An 18,095-nucleotide genomic window follows, 5' to 3' on the forward strand; every position below is an offset into this window, starting at 1 on the left:
AAATTAAATACAGACTTAAAAAAATAAATAAGGTGACAGTAAAAATATGCTGTAAATTCTTCATTAATAAGCATGTCGTATCGTTGGTAAGAAAGTTTTATAAGTCAGGTTTGTTAGTAAATATATGAAATAATTTCACGAATTTTCTACGGCCTTTAGGCTCACTAAAAGGACATCCCCAGAGCTAACAAGATAAAATAAACCTTTTTTTTTTCCTTCTTTTTTGGTCGTAGGTCTATCTACTTAAGACAATGCGGAAACGGACGATGACATATTCTGAGACATGACGAAATAAAGTATGCTTTGTGCATCAGCTTTATGTTTCGAGGATGCCTACGTGATTGGAAAGAGCTTTTCTTATCTTGTTCACTGTTTGAATCTACCGCTTGGATTAGTCAGGTATTCAACGTTTTACTCTTAAAAATCATCTCGATGCTTAGACCCGTTACTCTTTTATTAAATCTGATAAGGTTCCTGTATAATTACGATGGATCTTAAGCTATTTTTGATCAAATATCAAATGAAATTCATAAATATAACTTATATAGTAAATTTATGTAACAAATATGCAGTGAAACTAATTCTAAATTTGAATTTAATAAATTTATGAAGAATTTTTGTATGTTCAAATTTATGGTCGATCGAATTTTCTAACTTGAATTTAACAAATATTTGACAAATTTATTATCTCAAAAATACGGCAAAGCATATTTTAAAACATATTTTAAAATATAAACAAAACCTACATTAAAAATGCATGCCGAACCTAATATAATTAGCATGCAACTCCATTAAGCTATATTTTAAATAATTTAAACAGGATTCTTACTAAAAATGATACATTTATTTTAATTTATCAAGAAAGATTTTCTTTAAAATATTGTTTTAAAAATAATAATAATTTTAGCATTATTAAATAACGTTTTAATGATTATTAAATTAATTGATTAGACAGTATCTAGAAGATTTAAAAACAAATTAACACAGTCAAGAATCAATAGACTTATTATAAAAATTTATGTTCTACATGCTTCATTTTTTTTTATTTTTTAAGCTTTTCTAGCGTGAATGTCTTAGTCGGAAGATCTATAATGAATATAAAAAGTCAATTAATTTTCTCATTTATGCTTTTTATCGCTTCTTCGTAATCTGTGGCATTATCATAGAGATAAGAAAAGATATGAAAGCCAACAAATTAATTTACTAAATAGAGTCGATGATAGCGATAAGGTTTACGTCTACACTTGCTTGCGATCGTTTTATTTTTACATTCCAACTATTTAAGAATATGTTTATGTCCCTAGAGAATACATTTTATGTTAGCAAACCACGTGCTTTGTGATTGTAAAACCGCAAACTAGAATACATATATATAAAGGAGCATGAGAGTTGTCCATAAATCGATAGATAACGCTCTTTCACTATATATTAACATGGAATTATGTGTTATAAATTAAATAAATAGTTCTAGAATTTTCTATAACTCAAAAGCTTTCAAGATTTTTTTTCGTCTTTCATCAATATATGACCCTTTTCGTTGTAAATACGACATGCTTAATGTCTTTTTTTTTTTTTATAGTTTATGAATGTGTTAAGAATGTTTTTTAAATACAAATTCTGGCGAAATTATTTCGAGTTTTGTGAATGTTTATAAATGAAAGACCGTCTGTATGACCGCCTGCACGATTTTGATCTGTAATTTTGTTAATAGTAGAAGCTAGTTAACCGGTTTAATCACTGACAAGTGTAAACTTATATAGGACATGAGAAATTAAACTCAAGTTTAGTTGTAGGACTAGTTAAAAAACTCTCTTATTATGACTAATATATTCATAACGTTAAAGTAATTAATGTTACATAGAGATCAATATAATTAAATTTCTTTTTTTATAAGATAAATATAAGAGATTTTAATAACTATTTTCAATACAATATGCTTAATTTTCTTAACTTTTAATCTAAATGTACTAATAAATAATACAAAATAATGTTATTTATATATTTATTCAAGTTAAATACTGACTAGACTTAATAAAACTAATGTAGGCCTGTGTTATATCCCAATTAATTTATTTTAAAATGTTCCTAAAAACATGTCATTATAATATAGAAAAAAATAACATTTTTTTTTTTTTAATGATTAACTTGAGTGACACGAGCTTCCGAATCTTTTAACACAGTTAGGTAATAAAATAATGACTATATCAATGATTTAGAGAGAGGAGCGATGACAGACAACTTGACAGGCTCAATTTTCGTATAGACCGAAAACTAAGTTTATTTCAATCAACTCCTATTTATTCTCTTATAAAAATGTTTGTTTATATTAGAGTTATATACGTTTACATAATTTTTTTCCCTCTTTAGTTTTTTTACTTATTACATTTAAATAACACTTTAGCACCCCCGAAACATAATTATGTCTTTTTGGAACGTTCAAAGAAGGACTTCTGAAGATGATATATGGCGGTAACATAAACCCAGTCTCGCTACCACTGCTCGAGGTTAATGACATAAGTCTAATTAGTCCTGTGTAGTATTATATCGGTAAAACCATCAGTAAACTCGACACTTTTTCTTTTACTTTAGCTCAAATGTCTTCTTTTCTCCATTGCTCTTCAACGAAATCTTTACGCTATCACATCCACATACATAAATGAAGATATATGATATCTTAGAGATAATTAGTAGCAAAATTATGATGCTAAAATGGTGTTACATATTATTTTTGCTCATTTTTTTTCCTTGCACAATGTCCGTTTGTGATTATAGAAGCAATATAGAGTATTATGACTACCAGTTATTAAAAAAAAAAAGGAAAANTAAGTAAAGATCGATATATTATTATTAAAATAATTTTAAGGTAATTAATTTATGAAAATATTATTAAAAACTTTGTATTATTAATTTTTTTTATATTTTTTTTTTGTTAATAAAAGAAATGACAAAAATCATTTGAGTTCTTTCTCCTCTTTTAGAAAAAGTCTGGATAACAATACAATAAAGATAAGTTATTTTTTATTGTTGACAAAAAGGGAAATAAGTCATTTAATAGTAGGAAGTCAAATTAGATAATATCATTAATAGATAGCCTTTCTGAACATTGTAAAGAGAAAAAGCTCTGTACTTATCTGGAGAGATGCCACTACAAAAACATTAGAAAAAATGTCTTTTTTTTAATATTTTTTTTTCTATCGAATTTTTTTTTTATTTCTACGTCTGACTCAAAATTATAAAAATTAAAGCATTAATAGACATTTGCTCGGAACATTATCCTTAATGACCCGGGCCGTATGCCATGTTAGATAAGGTCTAATTGACATAACATTTGAGTGTTGGTTATTGTCAAAATTACATCTGTTATACGTGATTCATTATGTCCTAATGATTCCTACAATTATTCTATTGAAAATAACGTCGTCTTACATCAATTTTATCTTTTTTCTCCTATAAAATAAACACATGTAAAAAAATGTTCATGTTTTCAAAGAGTATTTTAGAATCGTTATAATTCATCAGTTTTTACACATCGTCAATAGCGTAAGTTAGCACTAACGAAAGATATTTCTCATTAAAAATAATTATTTTATTTATTTTTAAAAAAAATACATGACATAAAATGTTTTTCAGACTTCTTTTTTTATATTAAGAAATCAAAAAATCTTTAAATCTACTTTAAGTTGATTTATGAATTGCATATGGCATCTTTATAAATGGTAAAACTCTACGCTTTAATCCTGACTAACTGCCTTTATACCAGAGAATAGTCATTAAATTGAATAACCACTATCTAAAGAAACAACTTATGTCTAAATCTTATCTAGAAATAGCAATCATGATATTTCATATTTGGATTTTTCCAAAAAATACTTCTTTAGTTTTCGAAGCCTGGAGTTTGTTTCCTCTTTAACAACACACACATAAATATAACACATAAAATACAATTTAGGAACAAATGTCTTTGATTTATTAATTTTTAAAGCAAACTACATTGAAATTTCTATAATTATTTTGTATATTTTTTTTATTTAAATATCAGAAAATCATGTATAAACTTTGTAACTTGCTTCTCTTCATTCCTTTTTAACGTACGGTCAATCAGCTGTATATATAACAGTTAAAATTTGTCTTTATCACTTAAAGAATCGCAATTGAACCCCGAGTCTTATCTATCATTAAAATATGAATTTATAAACATAGTATTTATAACCAATGAAAAATTTGTAAGGTATAGAAAGTGCGATGAACTAAGATCTCATAACAGGTACTACACCGTTTCAACTAGTCGCAGCTATAAGAGAAGTTTTTATCTATCTTCAAATCTCAAATGTGTTTTTATATTATTAGAGGACCCGCTTTGGCAAATGTAACATGTAATTATATTTATTAAGGATATCAAATCTATTCGGAGAAAAGAACATTAGATATTCAAAATGTATCCACGAGTTGTACAACTGGTTTTGCTTTCACTTTTGTTGTCATTTCACTTTCTGTATCATATGTTTGATTTCAATCTTTCCTAATTTTTCTATCCATTGTTTTCGCCAATTTAAAATAATTAATCCTTAAATATTTAAAGAAAAACAATTAATTAATTTTTATAAAATATTTAAATCTAATTTACTGTGAGACATCATCGACATTAATTCTCATTTCTATTTTAATTATTGTAAAATATTTATTACAAATCTTTAAAAAGGTTAAGACAAATTTTAATTAAATTTATTTAATGTCTTGTTATCTTTCTTTATATTTATGTTAAGCAAACATTCCAAATGTATTACTTTTTAAATCATTGTTTTAATTAGATTAATTAATTAAAAATAAAATTTTAAGAATAAAAATCTAATAAATTTCTATTAATTATTGATTTATTATCCAAATTATTACATATTTAAGTGTTGTAGAATTTTAAGTAGACATAAGCTACTTGAAAGATATTAATCAAAATAATTCCGAAATTTTATTAAAGACGATCTTTAGCTAAGAAAAATTAAGATTTTTCTTAATGAGTAAGAGTGAAATTATTACAGCCACACCATAGTTAACGGCTGGCTTAATTACTCTGCATATCTTACTTGACCTTTGACGTCTAATGGAGCACGACCTTCATAAGTTACTCGGGAGATGCAGCATTTGGTAAAGTTGCTATGACAACGATACAGAATCGTTCCCAGACAAAATATAGAAGAGAGAACCGCATGACATGGAATATACTTTGATATTATTAATATTAATTAAAATAATTAATTAGTTATTAAGTAAAGATCGATATATTATTATTAAAATAATTTTAAGGTAATTAATTTATGAAAATATTATTAAAAACTTTGTATTATTAATTTTTTTTTATTTTTTTTTTGTTAATAAAAGAAATGACAAAAATCATTTGAGTTCTTTCTCCTCTTTTAGAAAAAGTCTGGATAACAATACAATAAAGATAAGTTATTTTTTATTGTTGACAAAAAGGGAAATAAGTCATTTAATAGTAGGAAGTCAAATTAGATAATATCATTAATAGATAGCCTTTCTGAACATTGTAAAGAGAAAAAGCTCTGTACTTATCTGGAGAGATGCCACTACAAAAACATTAGAAAAAATGTCTTTTTTTTAATATTTTTTTTTCTATCGAATTTTTTTTTTATTTCTACGTCTGACTCAAAATTATAAAAATTAAAGCATTAATAGACATTTGCTCGGAACATTATCCTTAATGACCCGGGCCGTATGCCATGTTAGATAAGGTCTAATTGACATAACATTTGAGTGTTGGTTATTGTCAAAATTACATCTGTTATACGTGATTCATTATGTCCTAATGATTCCTACAATTATTCTATTGAAAATAACGTCGTCTTACATCAATTTTATCTTTTTTCTCCTATAAAATAAACACATGTAAAAAAATGTTCATGTTTTCAAAGAGTATTTTAGAATCGTTATAATTTGCTTTATACCGAAATATTTCTTAATAAGACCCGTTAACACGTATAAATTTAGGTACTAAAATAAATTTAGATATAAAAATCCTAAATTAAATATATATTTTAAACGAAAATTTGATTATATTTAGCTTAATTTTGATTTTATCAACGTTAAATTGCTAATTAATTGAACGAATACTCTATTTTAGCTTCAATTCGTGTTCAATTTTAACTTAAAAACTCAAAAATTTATTCTAAAAAAGTAATAATTAATAAATTTAACATTCATTCTTAATTAATATTTATTAATTAAACGTAATTGAAACTTTTTAAATTATTTTAAACACGTGTAAAGTAATAATAGTAGTATACTCGAGTTAAAAAATTTATCTTTAATAAACTCTTACAACATTATCTAACTGAAGAAAACATTTATGATTTATTAAATAAAACCTTTATATCTAATAAAGGTTGAAGTGAGTAAAAAATTCCTTACAAAAAAAAAATTTAAATCTTATAAACATCACAGCAAACTTTACAATCAACAAAGACTTTATGAGATTTTGAAAGTTTAAGTAATAAACTTTTTTTTAGTGTGTTAGAATTTTTTTTTAAGAAAAAACACCCCAACGAGTGGAGAAAATTTTGTAAAAATAACTCAATTTAAACATGTAAAAGAATGACGAAACAGGTCTAAACTAATTTACAATAATTTCTTGTGGATTTAATCAAGAAAAAAGAAGCGATTCGAGTGACAATGCGATCATAGGCCTATGTCACTCCTATCTTCATTGATTTTAATGACGTAATGTAAAAATAGCTGTGTCTTAATCCACTTATGTTGTTGTACTTTAACAAAGAGGAGAGTTTTCTTTGCTTTGAGCTGCTAAACTCACTTAAGATATCTGTCGATGTTATCTTTCTAATGAATGTTTAATGAACCTTCAAAGCTTGGATGCCTATTAAGTATCATAGTGCTTTTTCTATTGACTTTTTTCTTCTTCCTCTTCTTCTTTACTTAAAAATAGTAAGAAAAATTAATCCTCTCGATTTGATTTATTAAAAAGACAATAAAATGATTTATTATAGTTTTAAGATGATTATTATTTGTTAAATATTAATTTTTTTTTTCATTTGTAAGTTATCATTACGACATTGTCGAAGATAATTTAGCTATTTCTTTTTAAACTTTAATTAATTCTGATTTGTTTTTAAGACTTTAATAATTCTATCTTGTTTCTAGATCGAGTTTATATTTTAATTTGTTGATAAATTAAATTATTAATTTAAAATTTATATAATTTATTGCTAAAAAAATGTTGTTACGAACCGTTTTGTACGGTGAGTAAAATATATTCTTATTACTTAATAATTATATTTGGAATTTTTTAAATAAAAATAAAAAAAACTCGTTCGAAAAATTTTTTATTGCAAAAATCTTCATAGCTGGCAATAATTTACAGCATTTCGGTGGTAGTTTTTTTTTGCTTTTTTTTGTTTTTTTTAGCTTTATAACTCTTCGGAAGTCACCTCATTATGAACTATTCTTCAACAATCCTAAATTAATCGGATTCCATTCGTAAAGAATCCTTTCAAGTCCTCTATTCATCTAAGTCCTACAGTCTATATAATATATGTACATTAAAAAGGAATCAACAAATAGGGGATGTGAGTGACGGTGGAGGAAGATAAGTTCCCGATCTCTCCTGATGATGAGAATTAACTGATGCAGCAGCAGCAGCCGCAGCAGCACTGTCATTAGCCCACGGTTGAAGATTCTGCAGGGCATGAAGAGAAGCGTTGCTGATGCACAATGGATCCCTAGTGGAATCGTAGATGGATTTGCTGACTACTTCTGCCTGAAGAGACATCATCAGTCGATTGGCCGCTTGTCTTTCAGCTTCCCTCTCCTCTGCAGTTTGTCTCCTAAACATAAAAAATAATAAAAAAAATTCAAAAAATCATTTCAGAAGTGTCACTTGTCTATCAAATGACAGCCAAGTTTTGTCAACCTGAAAATTACCGTTTCCTAACCGATTACGTGGCCCTGGTATACGTCACATCTCATTTACTCTTCGTATCCATGGTAACTTATCGAGATTACATGAATTTTTTTCCCCCTCCACTTTCCTTTTTCCCGTCGCGGCAATTAAATTAAATCCAATCAAGTGGATTGGCGACCGATGCAGAAATTGGGCAGTGGGTGGTTTAAATAGATTAACGGGCCGAAACATTGGCGTCCATTCGTCCCGGATTGTCGTTTCTCTATACTGCTTTACTAGTCGACTGCATTAAATTTAAAAATTTTCATCTCTTGGGATGTAAGACGTTACTTCTCTCTAGATTTGTTTGAATGTACACGTCAGCAACCATTCCCTATTATGTGTGATGCTTCTAACGTTTGATAAATGAATGCAGTCGACGAATTAGCACCTAACTATTTTACAATGTTTTGCTTAATTCAATCGTGAATAAAAACCAGCGGTTTTGAAATTATATTTTAAGAAAATTCCTATTGTTTTTATAGCTCGAATTTCTTATTAAACTACTCATATTATTCCAAGAAAATCCGGAAGCTTTATATAATAAACACTTAACTCTGATTATAATATTAAAAATATAAATTGTATTTATCATTTATTTTGGTAGAAATTAATTTTTATAGCAATATAATCTAAATTAAACCCATAATATCTGATTAAGAAAGCTATTTTATAACAAAATTTGAATGAAACTGTAACAAATAATTTAGATTTTACACATATAATTCTTTTATAAATATCAAAAACATATGTTTCTCTTCTTATAAGACTAATAATGATTAAAATATGAGCTTAAATATCTTAATTTTTCGATAAAAATGGATTAGACCGCTATTGAAAGCATCCTTTCTCACTCAGATCATAAAATATTATATACTAATTCTTTAAAATCAAAAACCTTTCTTAATATTAAATTTAATTGTTTTTATTTTTAATTTGTCACGACTTAACAAATAGGCCTAGTCTACTGTTCAGTTCTGCTAACGCGTAAGATTAAATTCAAAATATAAAAATAATTTAGCATATTAAAAAAACGAAACAAAATTATAAAATAAATATATAATTAATGAAAATTAAACTAAAAATATTGGATAAATTCAAACATAATGAATCATTATATCCCACGGGATAGAGGTAAAATCGTTATTGTAGGCCTATGTGTTGTATGCGATTCAGTAAACGCAAAATAGCTAGAAAATAAGAGATTTATTTAAAGTTTAAGTTAGTCTAGTTTAAGTTGTTATCTATGTAACTGATATAATTGACATTTTAACATAATTGCAATGGTCCTATTGGACATTTGTCCTATTAAAGTTATTTTGTTAATGATAGATTCTGGGCGGAGTCGACTGACATAAACCTTCGGCGTGCCAAGTGTACCTAATCTATCCATTCAAGGTCGGCCACACCTTTCATTAAATAACGTGAAATTCTATCCAATTACAACATATTGTGCTCTACACTCTATAGGATAGGTTAATATCGTTCCACTTTGTTTTAAGTCCCAAGTTGACGGTTTTGAACATCATTAACTGAATACATCAAAAACCACTAGATTAATGGGGTAACTTATGATATTCTATGAGACATAACGTTCTCATATGTGATTTGCATATATGATTAAAGCCTACACTTATTCGTGTGGTTTTTGCCAGGATTTTGTTTAATTTTGTGTTAGTCTCTAGTCTATATTTTTTATTTCGACACTATTCAGTTTTCTTATCTATCGGAATTTTTTAAACTAATTTCTTTAGATAAAGTAATCAACTAATAAAAAAGTAATTTGCATTATTTTAACATATTTGAGAATGTTCAAAAGCATAAAATTTCGCATGTTTCGATAGCAAAAATTTAAAATTTCTCTTTACTTTCTCATATATAAACTTCTAATCTTCATTTTCTCAACATTTCTTACACTTTTTAACTCATATTTATAGTTTTAACATTAAATTTAATCTTCGATAATAATATAAATCAAATTTACTTGAGTCTACGAATCAATGTAACTTATGTTTATAGCGATACAACTTTATAAAAATATATTTTAGAACTTATAAGTAAATTTTCAATAAGTTTTATTAAAAATAATTAAAAATCTTACAAATTTTTACAAGTCTCAAATTCTATTCCTTAAGGCAATATAGTGTTAATAATTAAGTAGGTAGAGACATACAGTAGTTAAAAGATGTATCAGCATACTAGACATTATTGAATATCAATATCTTATTATGATATTAAAAAAACANGTATTTTTCAGTTTTTATACAAGTCTAAATTTAGTTTAAAATAATAAACTGTAAATTTAATTTGTACATCAAGCGATATTTTCTAAATTTGTTAATAAATTATACATAAATTCTGTGAGTATTTCTTTAATGATAGTCAGATTTGAAACATCCTAAATCAAGGTAGATCTATTTTTAAACCTCGTTTGTTAGACTATTTGAACTATAATATAGTGGAAATTTAGTGTATACAATATAAATGAAAATAAGGCAGAAGTTTCCTGTGATAACGAAGTAAATATTAAGCTTTAATATTGATATTGTAAAGGGTGTTAGATATATTGACTAGTTGCGGAAACTTGTTGTTTGTGTTAAAAACTAACAGTTTAACATCTTTTTCAACAAGTTTTACTTTTGTAGTATAATATAATGTAGGATGAGAAAACCATTCTTCTGTATGTTTCCTGCAATGTTTGCATCTTACTATTCTAAGAAGTATTATTATTTTGTGCTCAAAACGTATTGTGTCTCTTTAAAATAATAGGCCTACCTACAGATTATTTCCTTCTACTAAGAAAAATTTTCGTTTTTAACATTAATTTTCTCCAAAGATATATCGAAAAACAACTTTCAAATTTAATAAATCATTAGCTAAACCGAGCTTGATTAGTGACAATATATAGTATTTTAAATTCGAACAGAGATAATTAGATAGGCCTATAATGTTTAATTTAGACAGTAAAATATACAAAATACTAAGTAAATATTTTTCTACTTCACCAATTCGCTAGAATATATCAGTAAAATTTGATATTTCTGACTTATTCAAGAAGGTGAATCATAACATGGATAACGTGACAATACGAAAGGAAAACTTCTCTTGCGTTTGATTGATCTTAGCCGATAAATAAATAATATAAACTATGACACACGAAACATTTGGGGAAACTTCTAATAATATAATATAAATGTAATGAAATCTGCTAATGATATTTATTATATAAAGAATTTTAATGGAAATGTCGTGATGTCGTAACAACAGTTTAAAAGATATTTAGCCCAATCGAAATATGTACATAAAAACATTTTTAAAGTACTTCTTAGAGTGGTAGGAAGCAAGTATTTTTAGCGTGGGCAGACATCAAAAGAAACCGAATTTTTAACTTCGAAGTTCGTGACTTTATACCCAAACCAAGGATGCGGTCTCAACGCCTTTAGACATAAAGAAGTTGAGAGCACATCCTTGATTTTATTGAGTGAATTTATTAACTCGGCCTTTTTACGTGTTAATTTTATTGTTTTTTATATATTAATATAAAAGTTTACAAATAAATTTCTGATTAAAATTAATTAAAAATCTTACAAATTTTTACAAGTCTCAAATTCTATTCCTTAAGGCAATATAGTGTTAATAATTAAGTAGGTAGAGACATACAGTAGTTAAAAGATGTATCAGCATACTAGACATTATTGAATATCAATATCTTATTATGATATTAAAAAAACAGACTCTTAACAAGTATCGTAAAAAATGCTATTTAGGAATATTAATCTGAAATAGCTATAATTATAAGAGAGAGAGTCACATTCGTGCAAAGATACATCAATAGAGATCTAAGATGAAGTCTTTCATCTTTTTAAGAAAAGAAAAAAAGCTCGATAATGATGGTATTTGGCATTATATTGTTATCTACAGACTGTCTATCTTTTTAGTCAAAGGAATGTGGCTTGTTCTCTTTGTAAAAGGTAACAATTTACTCTACCTTATGATTATTACCTATAAAACGTCTTCCTGACACAACTTAAAACTTACTTCTTTAACGTTAAAACAGCAATAAAACTTATTACCAAATATCTGTCTGACATTTATTAGTTAAAAACTAATTAATATATTTATTTTACTTCGATGAAAAAAAACACTACTTGTTAACAATTAGAAACAATTTCTTTACTTTGAGATTCGTCTGTGTGTGTTACGTTAAGAAATTTTACAAAAATTTTTGATGTTAAAAAATTATTTCTATACTTTTATAAGTAAGGATGAAAAGTGTAAGAATGTCTCTTCAGCGACAGGGCGGAAGATAGCGAAGATTAGACAATAACCCTGGCGCCTACTGATTACAACCCTGAGTCTGTCAAACGAGCCAAGAGGCACTACAGGTTGTGTAAAGGTGTCGTTCTGACGTTATACCAAAACTATCTGCTAACAATGACAGCTTTTATGGCTTCGGTCATCTCCATAAACTTATAAATTATGATTTTTACAATAAAAAATTGCAATTTTTTTATTCACAAAAACACAACGGAATTTCCAATGTTTCGACTTTCTCAAACATATACTCGATTATAATCCTTACTTTAATAAATATACAATTTTATTCTAGTCAAAAATGGAATAATACTTTTTTCTATTGAGGTAAGATAGTGTAGAGATTTTACTTTTCCTTTAATAGAAATAAAGGCGTAGACTTAAAAGTCCGACACTAATCTGACAAGATTATAAAAGCCTGTTTAAAAACGAAATGAGGCTAATATCTTACAACAATTTATATGTTCAAACCTATAATATTTATTAAATTAGATTAATCATAGCATAATAATTAACCTCTTTTTACATTTGGACAATATTTTTGCAATGCTTTAGCTGCTTAGCACATTTAAAACAATTTGATGTGGCCTAATTGTTTACTATAGAATAATCAGTTTAAGATATCCAATATAATTTGAATTTCTAATTGATGGAAAGTAGAAATTGTGTACAATTTTAAGTATTTTCAATTAAATTTAAACAGAAATTTTGCTATTTTGTGATTTAAATCTATATATAAATTCGCTATATTAATAAAAATGCTTAAAAATCCTAAAAATTTCTTACATATCTTCGCATAACGGATATGTCATTTACACCTCTAATAATCTTCTGCTTATCTTTGGGTGTTTTTGTTTTTTAAATTAACATTACACACACTTATAGGTATATATACACTTGACATATTTTAAAAGTAATTTTATATACTATTAAAAACTATTACAGCTTACATAGCAATTTTTTTAACAAGCAAATTTAAAAATTCAATCAAAAACTTTCATTAAAAACTTTAAATTTATTAAATATAATTTTTTAACATTATAACAATACAAAATTANGAGCAAACGTTTTCATATAATTAAGATATATCTACGCCTTTAAAGCTGGATTTAAAAAATTAAATCTGAATAATATATATGAAGATATATTAATTCATATCTAAATCTAGAACTTGTCACAAAATCAAAACATTTAAATGTTACGCATCAAGCGAACTCTAAATCGTTTTGCTCTTATTAACATCGCTGATCCCCAGACAACTCTAAAAATTAACTTTTCACCTTGCAAATGCTTTCCAAAATTAAAAATTAAAATAAAAAATAACGAAAAACCTTTAAAAAATTTAACTTTGATGCATTTAGAAAGCACAGAAATGAACAGCATAGGTTCAATGCCGCGGATGATATCAGGTTGAAGCTAGTATTGCTAGACACGATATAATTAGGCAATGTTTATGACTAACATAGGTTGCCGCTAATATGTGTTACATCTTATTAATTACAAGCCACTAATCAACGTCCAGATGAGCATATTAATTAATTATAAGCCGACTCAACGAGACCCAATGCACTAAAACATTGTTAAGTCCCGTATAAATCTAAAGGATTTTATTAATTAGAATGTAGCTCTTAAATCTCTTCCTACAACCACAAAACATTTCACGTATAATAAATTTGTAATACTTAACGAAAACAAAAGTCTGTTTTATGAATTATGAAAGGATTAGACTATTTTTCTTATGTGCCAAAAACCTTCCGACGGAATGGAATATATGGAAAATAACGGCTAATTATAAATTTATAAATATTAAAATACACAATTTAGAATATAAATCTTTAGCAAAATAGATCNATATTCATAAAATTTAGACATAAATCTATAACTAAAATATATTTTCATTACATATCATATGAGTTTAGATATCATCGACATTCAACAAGGCACGCGTTAAAATCAGAACAGAAAAAATCTTTGTTAACCTACTTTTTTGTCGCCTTTATATATTTTAAATATCAAAAAATAGGTGTGCCTATTATAAATTTTCAGAATTATGCTATTTTATCACGATAAAAAATATTTACATAACATAGGTAAGTCATTCATCAAGTGACAAGCATGCTACTTCGACACCGCCTAATGTATTGACAGTTGTGCGGTGGTGTGAGATCCACCTTATGAAGTCAGGGCGGTTGTCGAGGTCGACAAAGACACGACCGAATGGGTGGAGTGGCACAAAAGTCACGAGCCTCTTACTTGATATTCGAATTGTATTGTATGAAAGAAGTAAAAGTCGTGTAGACAGAAATGATTATGCGGTATTCTCTTTCTCACCTCGCTCTTTCATCCTTCCGATTGCTGTTTTTTTATAAACAATTTCGTACTGTAAATCTACTAAAATATTTAGGTTTACATTTTCTAAAGTTTCAAAACTTTCACATATAAAAATTAAAATTATGGTATAGAATGAGGGAGTGTAGATTATAAACGAGTGACATATTTACAATAAAAAATATAAAAGCTTACGGAAATAAAAGTTAAAGTGTTAATCTTTAAAATAAACTTTAATTTGTTTTTTAAATAAAAGTTGTAAAAAAATGAAAATTTAATTAATTTAAACATTACATTTTTGATAAATTAGCTTTGGTTTAATTAAGTAATGGGCTATATTAAACTCAAGCATTGGAAAAGTTCTATAAAATTAAATTTTATAGTCGAAAAGTATATTTTATCGACATTATCGAAAGCAATAATGTATGTTATTTATCAGTTTACTAAAAAAAAAAAATACAAATAGAATAATTATTTCTTAAAGGAAATTTATTGCAACTCCAACTAAAAATGTGCTAATTTGAGACAATAAAATTATAATAAATGGAAATTACATATGTATTCGCTGTAAGCAGAATTAATAATGCACGATTATTAAATCGCTTCATCGAAGGCACATGGTAGCCAATGGCTGCAACGATGCGAATGATACTGTCATTCCTGGACTTGGCAAAAGCTAGTTGTTAAACAGATTTGCACGACTACCATGCAGATTAGTAATTGCCATTGGGGAGCAGGTGCTTCCGTGAATAATGAGTTGTAATATGCAATAATATTTGAGTTCTGTAGAACCATTTCCACACTTGCTTTCTCAGAGAATGTGATGAGTGCTCATACCTATATCATCAATGTAATAATATTCTATCACAAAATCCAATTACTTAGCACAAAATGATACCCATTGGTACCAGAGAACATTAACTTCTGGGCCTAATGTTCCATTCTTTATGAGTTGCCTCAATCTGGCCACAAAATGGTCCTTCGGGGAGTCCGGTCGAGGCCTTAACGAACAATTCGCGTGGGAGGTGCGATGCTCCCTCCCAACAGCAGAGTATGAGCCATTAAGATTGCGTGAGTCAATTTTGCTTCAACTAATCCTTTTGATATTTTTTATGAAGGAACCATTTCGGTCTTCTGTGATGTGAGTGGGGCGGACATTAAGATGGCGACTATGGACTTTCTCGTGCCTGACTCCACCTAGAACTAAATGATTGTCTGCTGAAATGTCACCGCCTCGTATGGGTTCGCGTGGCACTGCCGCCCTAATGCCTTCTAATCGTAGGGTGTCTAGAAATTTAGATGTTATACACGCCTCGAACGAAGAATATTAACCATACTAGATCACTTTTATAATTAAAAATCTAACAGAAAACTTTTGAAGATCAAATTAAATCGAACAGAAATCCACTAACCTAGTTTCCTAGTTCAGGAGATGAAGTCCATATGCAACGTTAAGATTCTGGTTGGCAGAATTCTCTTTTCTAAATTGGCAAAAGGAAAAAACACCCACTTAGACAGTGAGACATACTCTGAAACAATTGAACACCTGAGTAGCACAGCACCCTACACAATCATAAGTGAGAGTTATTCCTGGCCAATTCAGGTTTTCAATTAGTGCATATAAATCAGAATTTATATATAATACATATTTTAAAATCATAAACAACTTAGAATGCACGTAAGGTTCGAAAACTACATTTGAAAACAGAGGCGGAGCCTTGTTTAGTGATATAAAGATAATGCGAATAAAAAGAAACGAGAAGGCAGAACCTAATGTATATAATGCGGTATAATAAATTAGAAGGCTACTGTTCTGATTTATCAATTCATATCACGAATGAGTAGAACGGTAAATCTAGTTTTCAGGTGTAGTTTCAATACGCCCATCTGGCAAAGCTGCTAATGCTTGATTATCGCATCACTAAGTATTTTAGTCGTTTTACAAAATATTAATTTATATATATATATATATATTAGCAAAATTACTTTATTTTAATTATATCCAATAAAAGGTTTTATAAGTTTAATTAAACTAACGGGTTTTCCCCCTATTCGCTACGCATATAGGCCTATATGTGCCAATTTTGGTCTACTCGTGTTTAGGTGTAGGCTATTAATTCATATTTTAATTAAAACATAAATTATATCTCTCAGATTAAGTATTAAGGAGTTATAGACTTAAGGTCAAATCATCTTCCCTTAATAATTCCTTAATAAATCCATCAACCGTCGTTTAATTGAGCAATATATTTAGGCCTATTAACTACAATCTATTGAATTAATTATAATATATAGAATTACTATAAACTAAAGACAATTTTCTTAAACTAAATTATGAGTTATATCAGCCTTTATAATAATTTTTAACTTGCAAATCGACTAAGGTCGTTGCAATGAACGAAAATTTTTCCTTCAGTCTAGAGTGAATAAAATTAATCCAGTCTTATGTTTATAAATATTAAATTTTTGAAATCTACATGTGGTTTTCTAATTCTAATGTAAAATCTGTTTCTATGTGAGATCAACATTAGAGAGAACGAAGTCTACTTTTTATAAGATAAAGAATACGATTCTTAGATACCAAATTTTAACTGCTTACGATACATCTTTCAGGATATTCAATTGGAGTTAGTAAAAATAGCTTAAAGGCTTAAATAGGTATTCATTAGTAATTTGCTTTTGCAGATGAATAAGGAATGAATGGCTTTAGGCAAATATGCGAGGCCACTCCTCATTTCCCTAGTGAGATCGATACGGGGCAACGATCCAATCGTCGATCTGATAGCCTAAAGACTTGCCTACAAGCCATATAAAATTCATTGCTGTTACTGCCTATTTAATACCATTTTCAGTTCATTTGAAAAATTTCGTTAAATCAGTTATATAAGACTAGATATAATAAAAAAATCTTATCACTTAATTTCAACTACAGTAGATATTTGATAATTAAAGTAGGTAGCCTGTAGGTTTAAAGGTCCTATCTGATTTTAGAAATGGAGAGCATACAACTGTACAGTATATCTAATGTTAATAACTAATAAAATTCTGACCAATTTTAAGAATAAAGTCTATGTTTTTATTTAAATACATCTTAAATTTTGTCCCCCTATTGAAATGTCGATGATTAAGAACCGTGTATAATACATTATGTGACGTCTTTAAAATCATTAATTAGAACTATGGAATTAAGCTTAAATGTTATTAGAATCATTTTACTCAGATCCAGCTAGTTTAACTAAAGTTTGCATTAAATAATAGGTCTACTGTATAACAAAAATACTTAATATACTGCAATTAAACATAACGTAATTACAGTTAAACGATAAAAGAATGATTTTTACAAATATAATAGCAATTAAATAAAATTTGTAGACTACAAATTTTATTTAATTGCTATTACAAGTTAAAAAGACATTTTCATAAATTCTTTTCACGTAGACAGTAGTAAACCACCGCTTTAAAATCACCACCCAAGTACTGCTATAGC

General features: G+C 27.3%; 1 protein-coding gene across 2 annotated transcripts in view; it reads right to left on the minus strand.

Annotated features, from left to right (window-relative positions):
* Positions 1–7,360: 7,360 nt before the first annotated feature.
* LOC111619409 (T-cell leukemia homeobox protein 3-like) overlaps positions 7,361–18,095 on the minus strand; it is a 30,650-nt gene continuing 19,915 nt past the window's right edge. For both annotated transcript variants that reach the window (XM_023361112.1, XM_023361111.1), the window contains exon 3: positions 7,361–7,850. In XM_023361112.1, coding sequence (XP_023216880.1) covers positions 7,577–7,850 — 274 coding nt within the window. In that variant the 3' untranslated portion in view covers positions 7,361–7,576. The remainder of the gene's footprint in view (positions 7,851–18,095) is intronic.

The sequence above is a fragment of the Centruroides sculpturatus genome, unplaced genomic scaffold (assembly GCF_000671375.1).
Source record: "Centruroides sculpturatus isolate CEXI.00-Female unplaced genomic scaffold, Cexi_2.0 scaffold266, whole genome shotgun sequence".
NCBI classification, from domain to species: Eukaryota; Metazoa; Arthropoda; class Arachnida; order Scorpiones; family Buthidae; genus Centruroides; species Centruroides sculpturatus.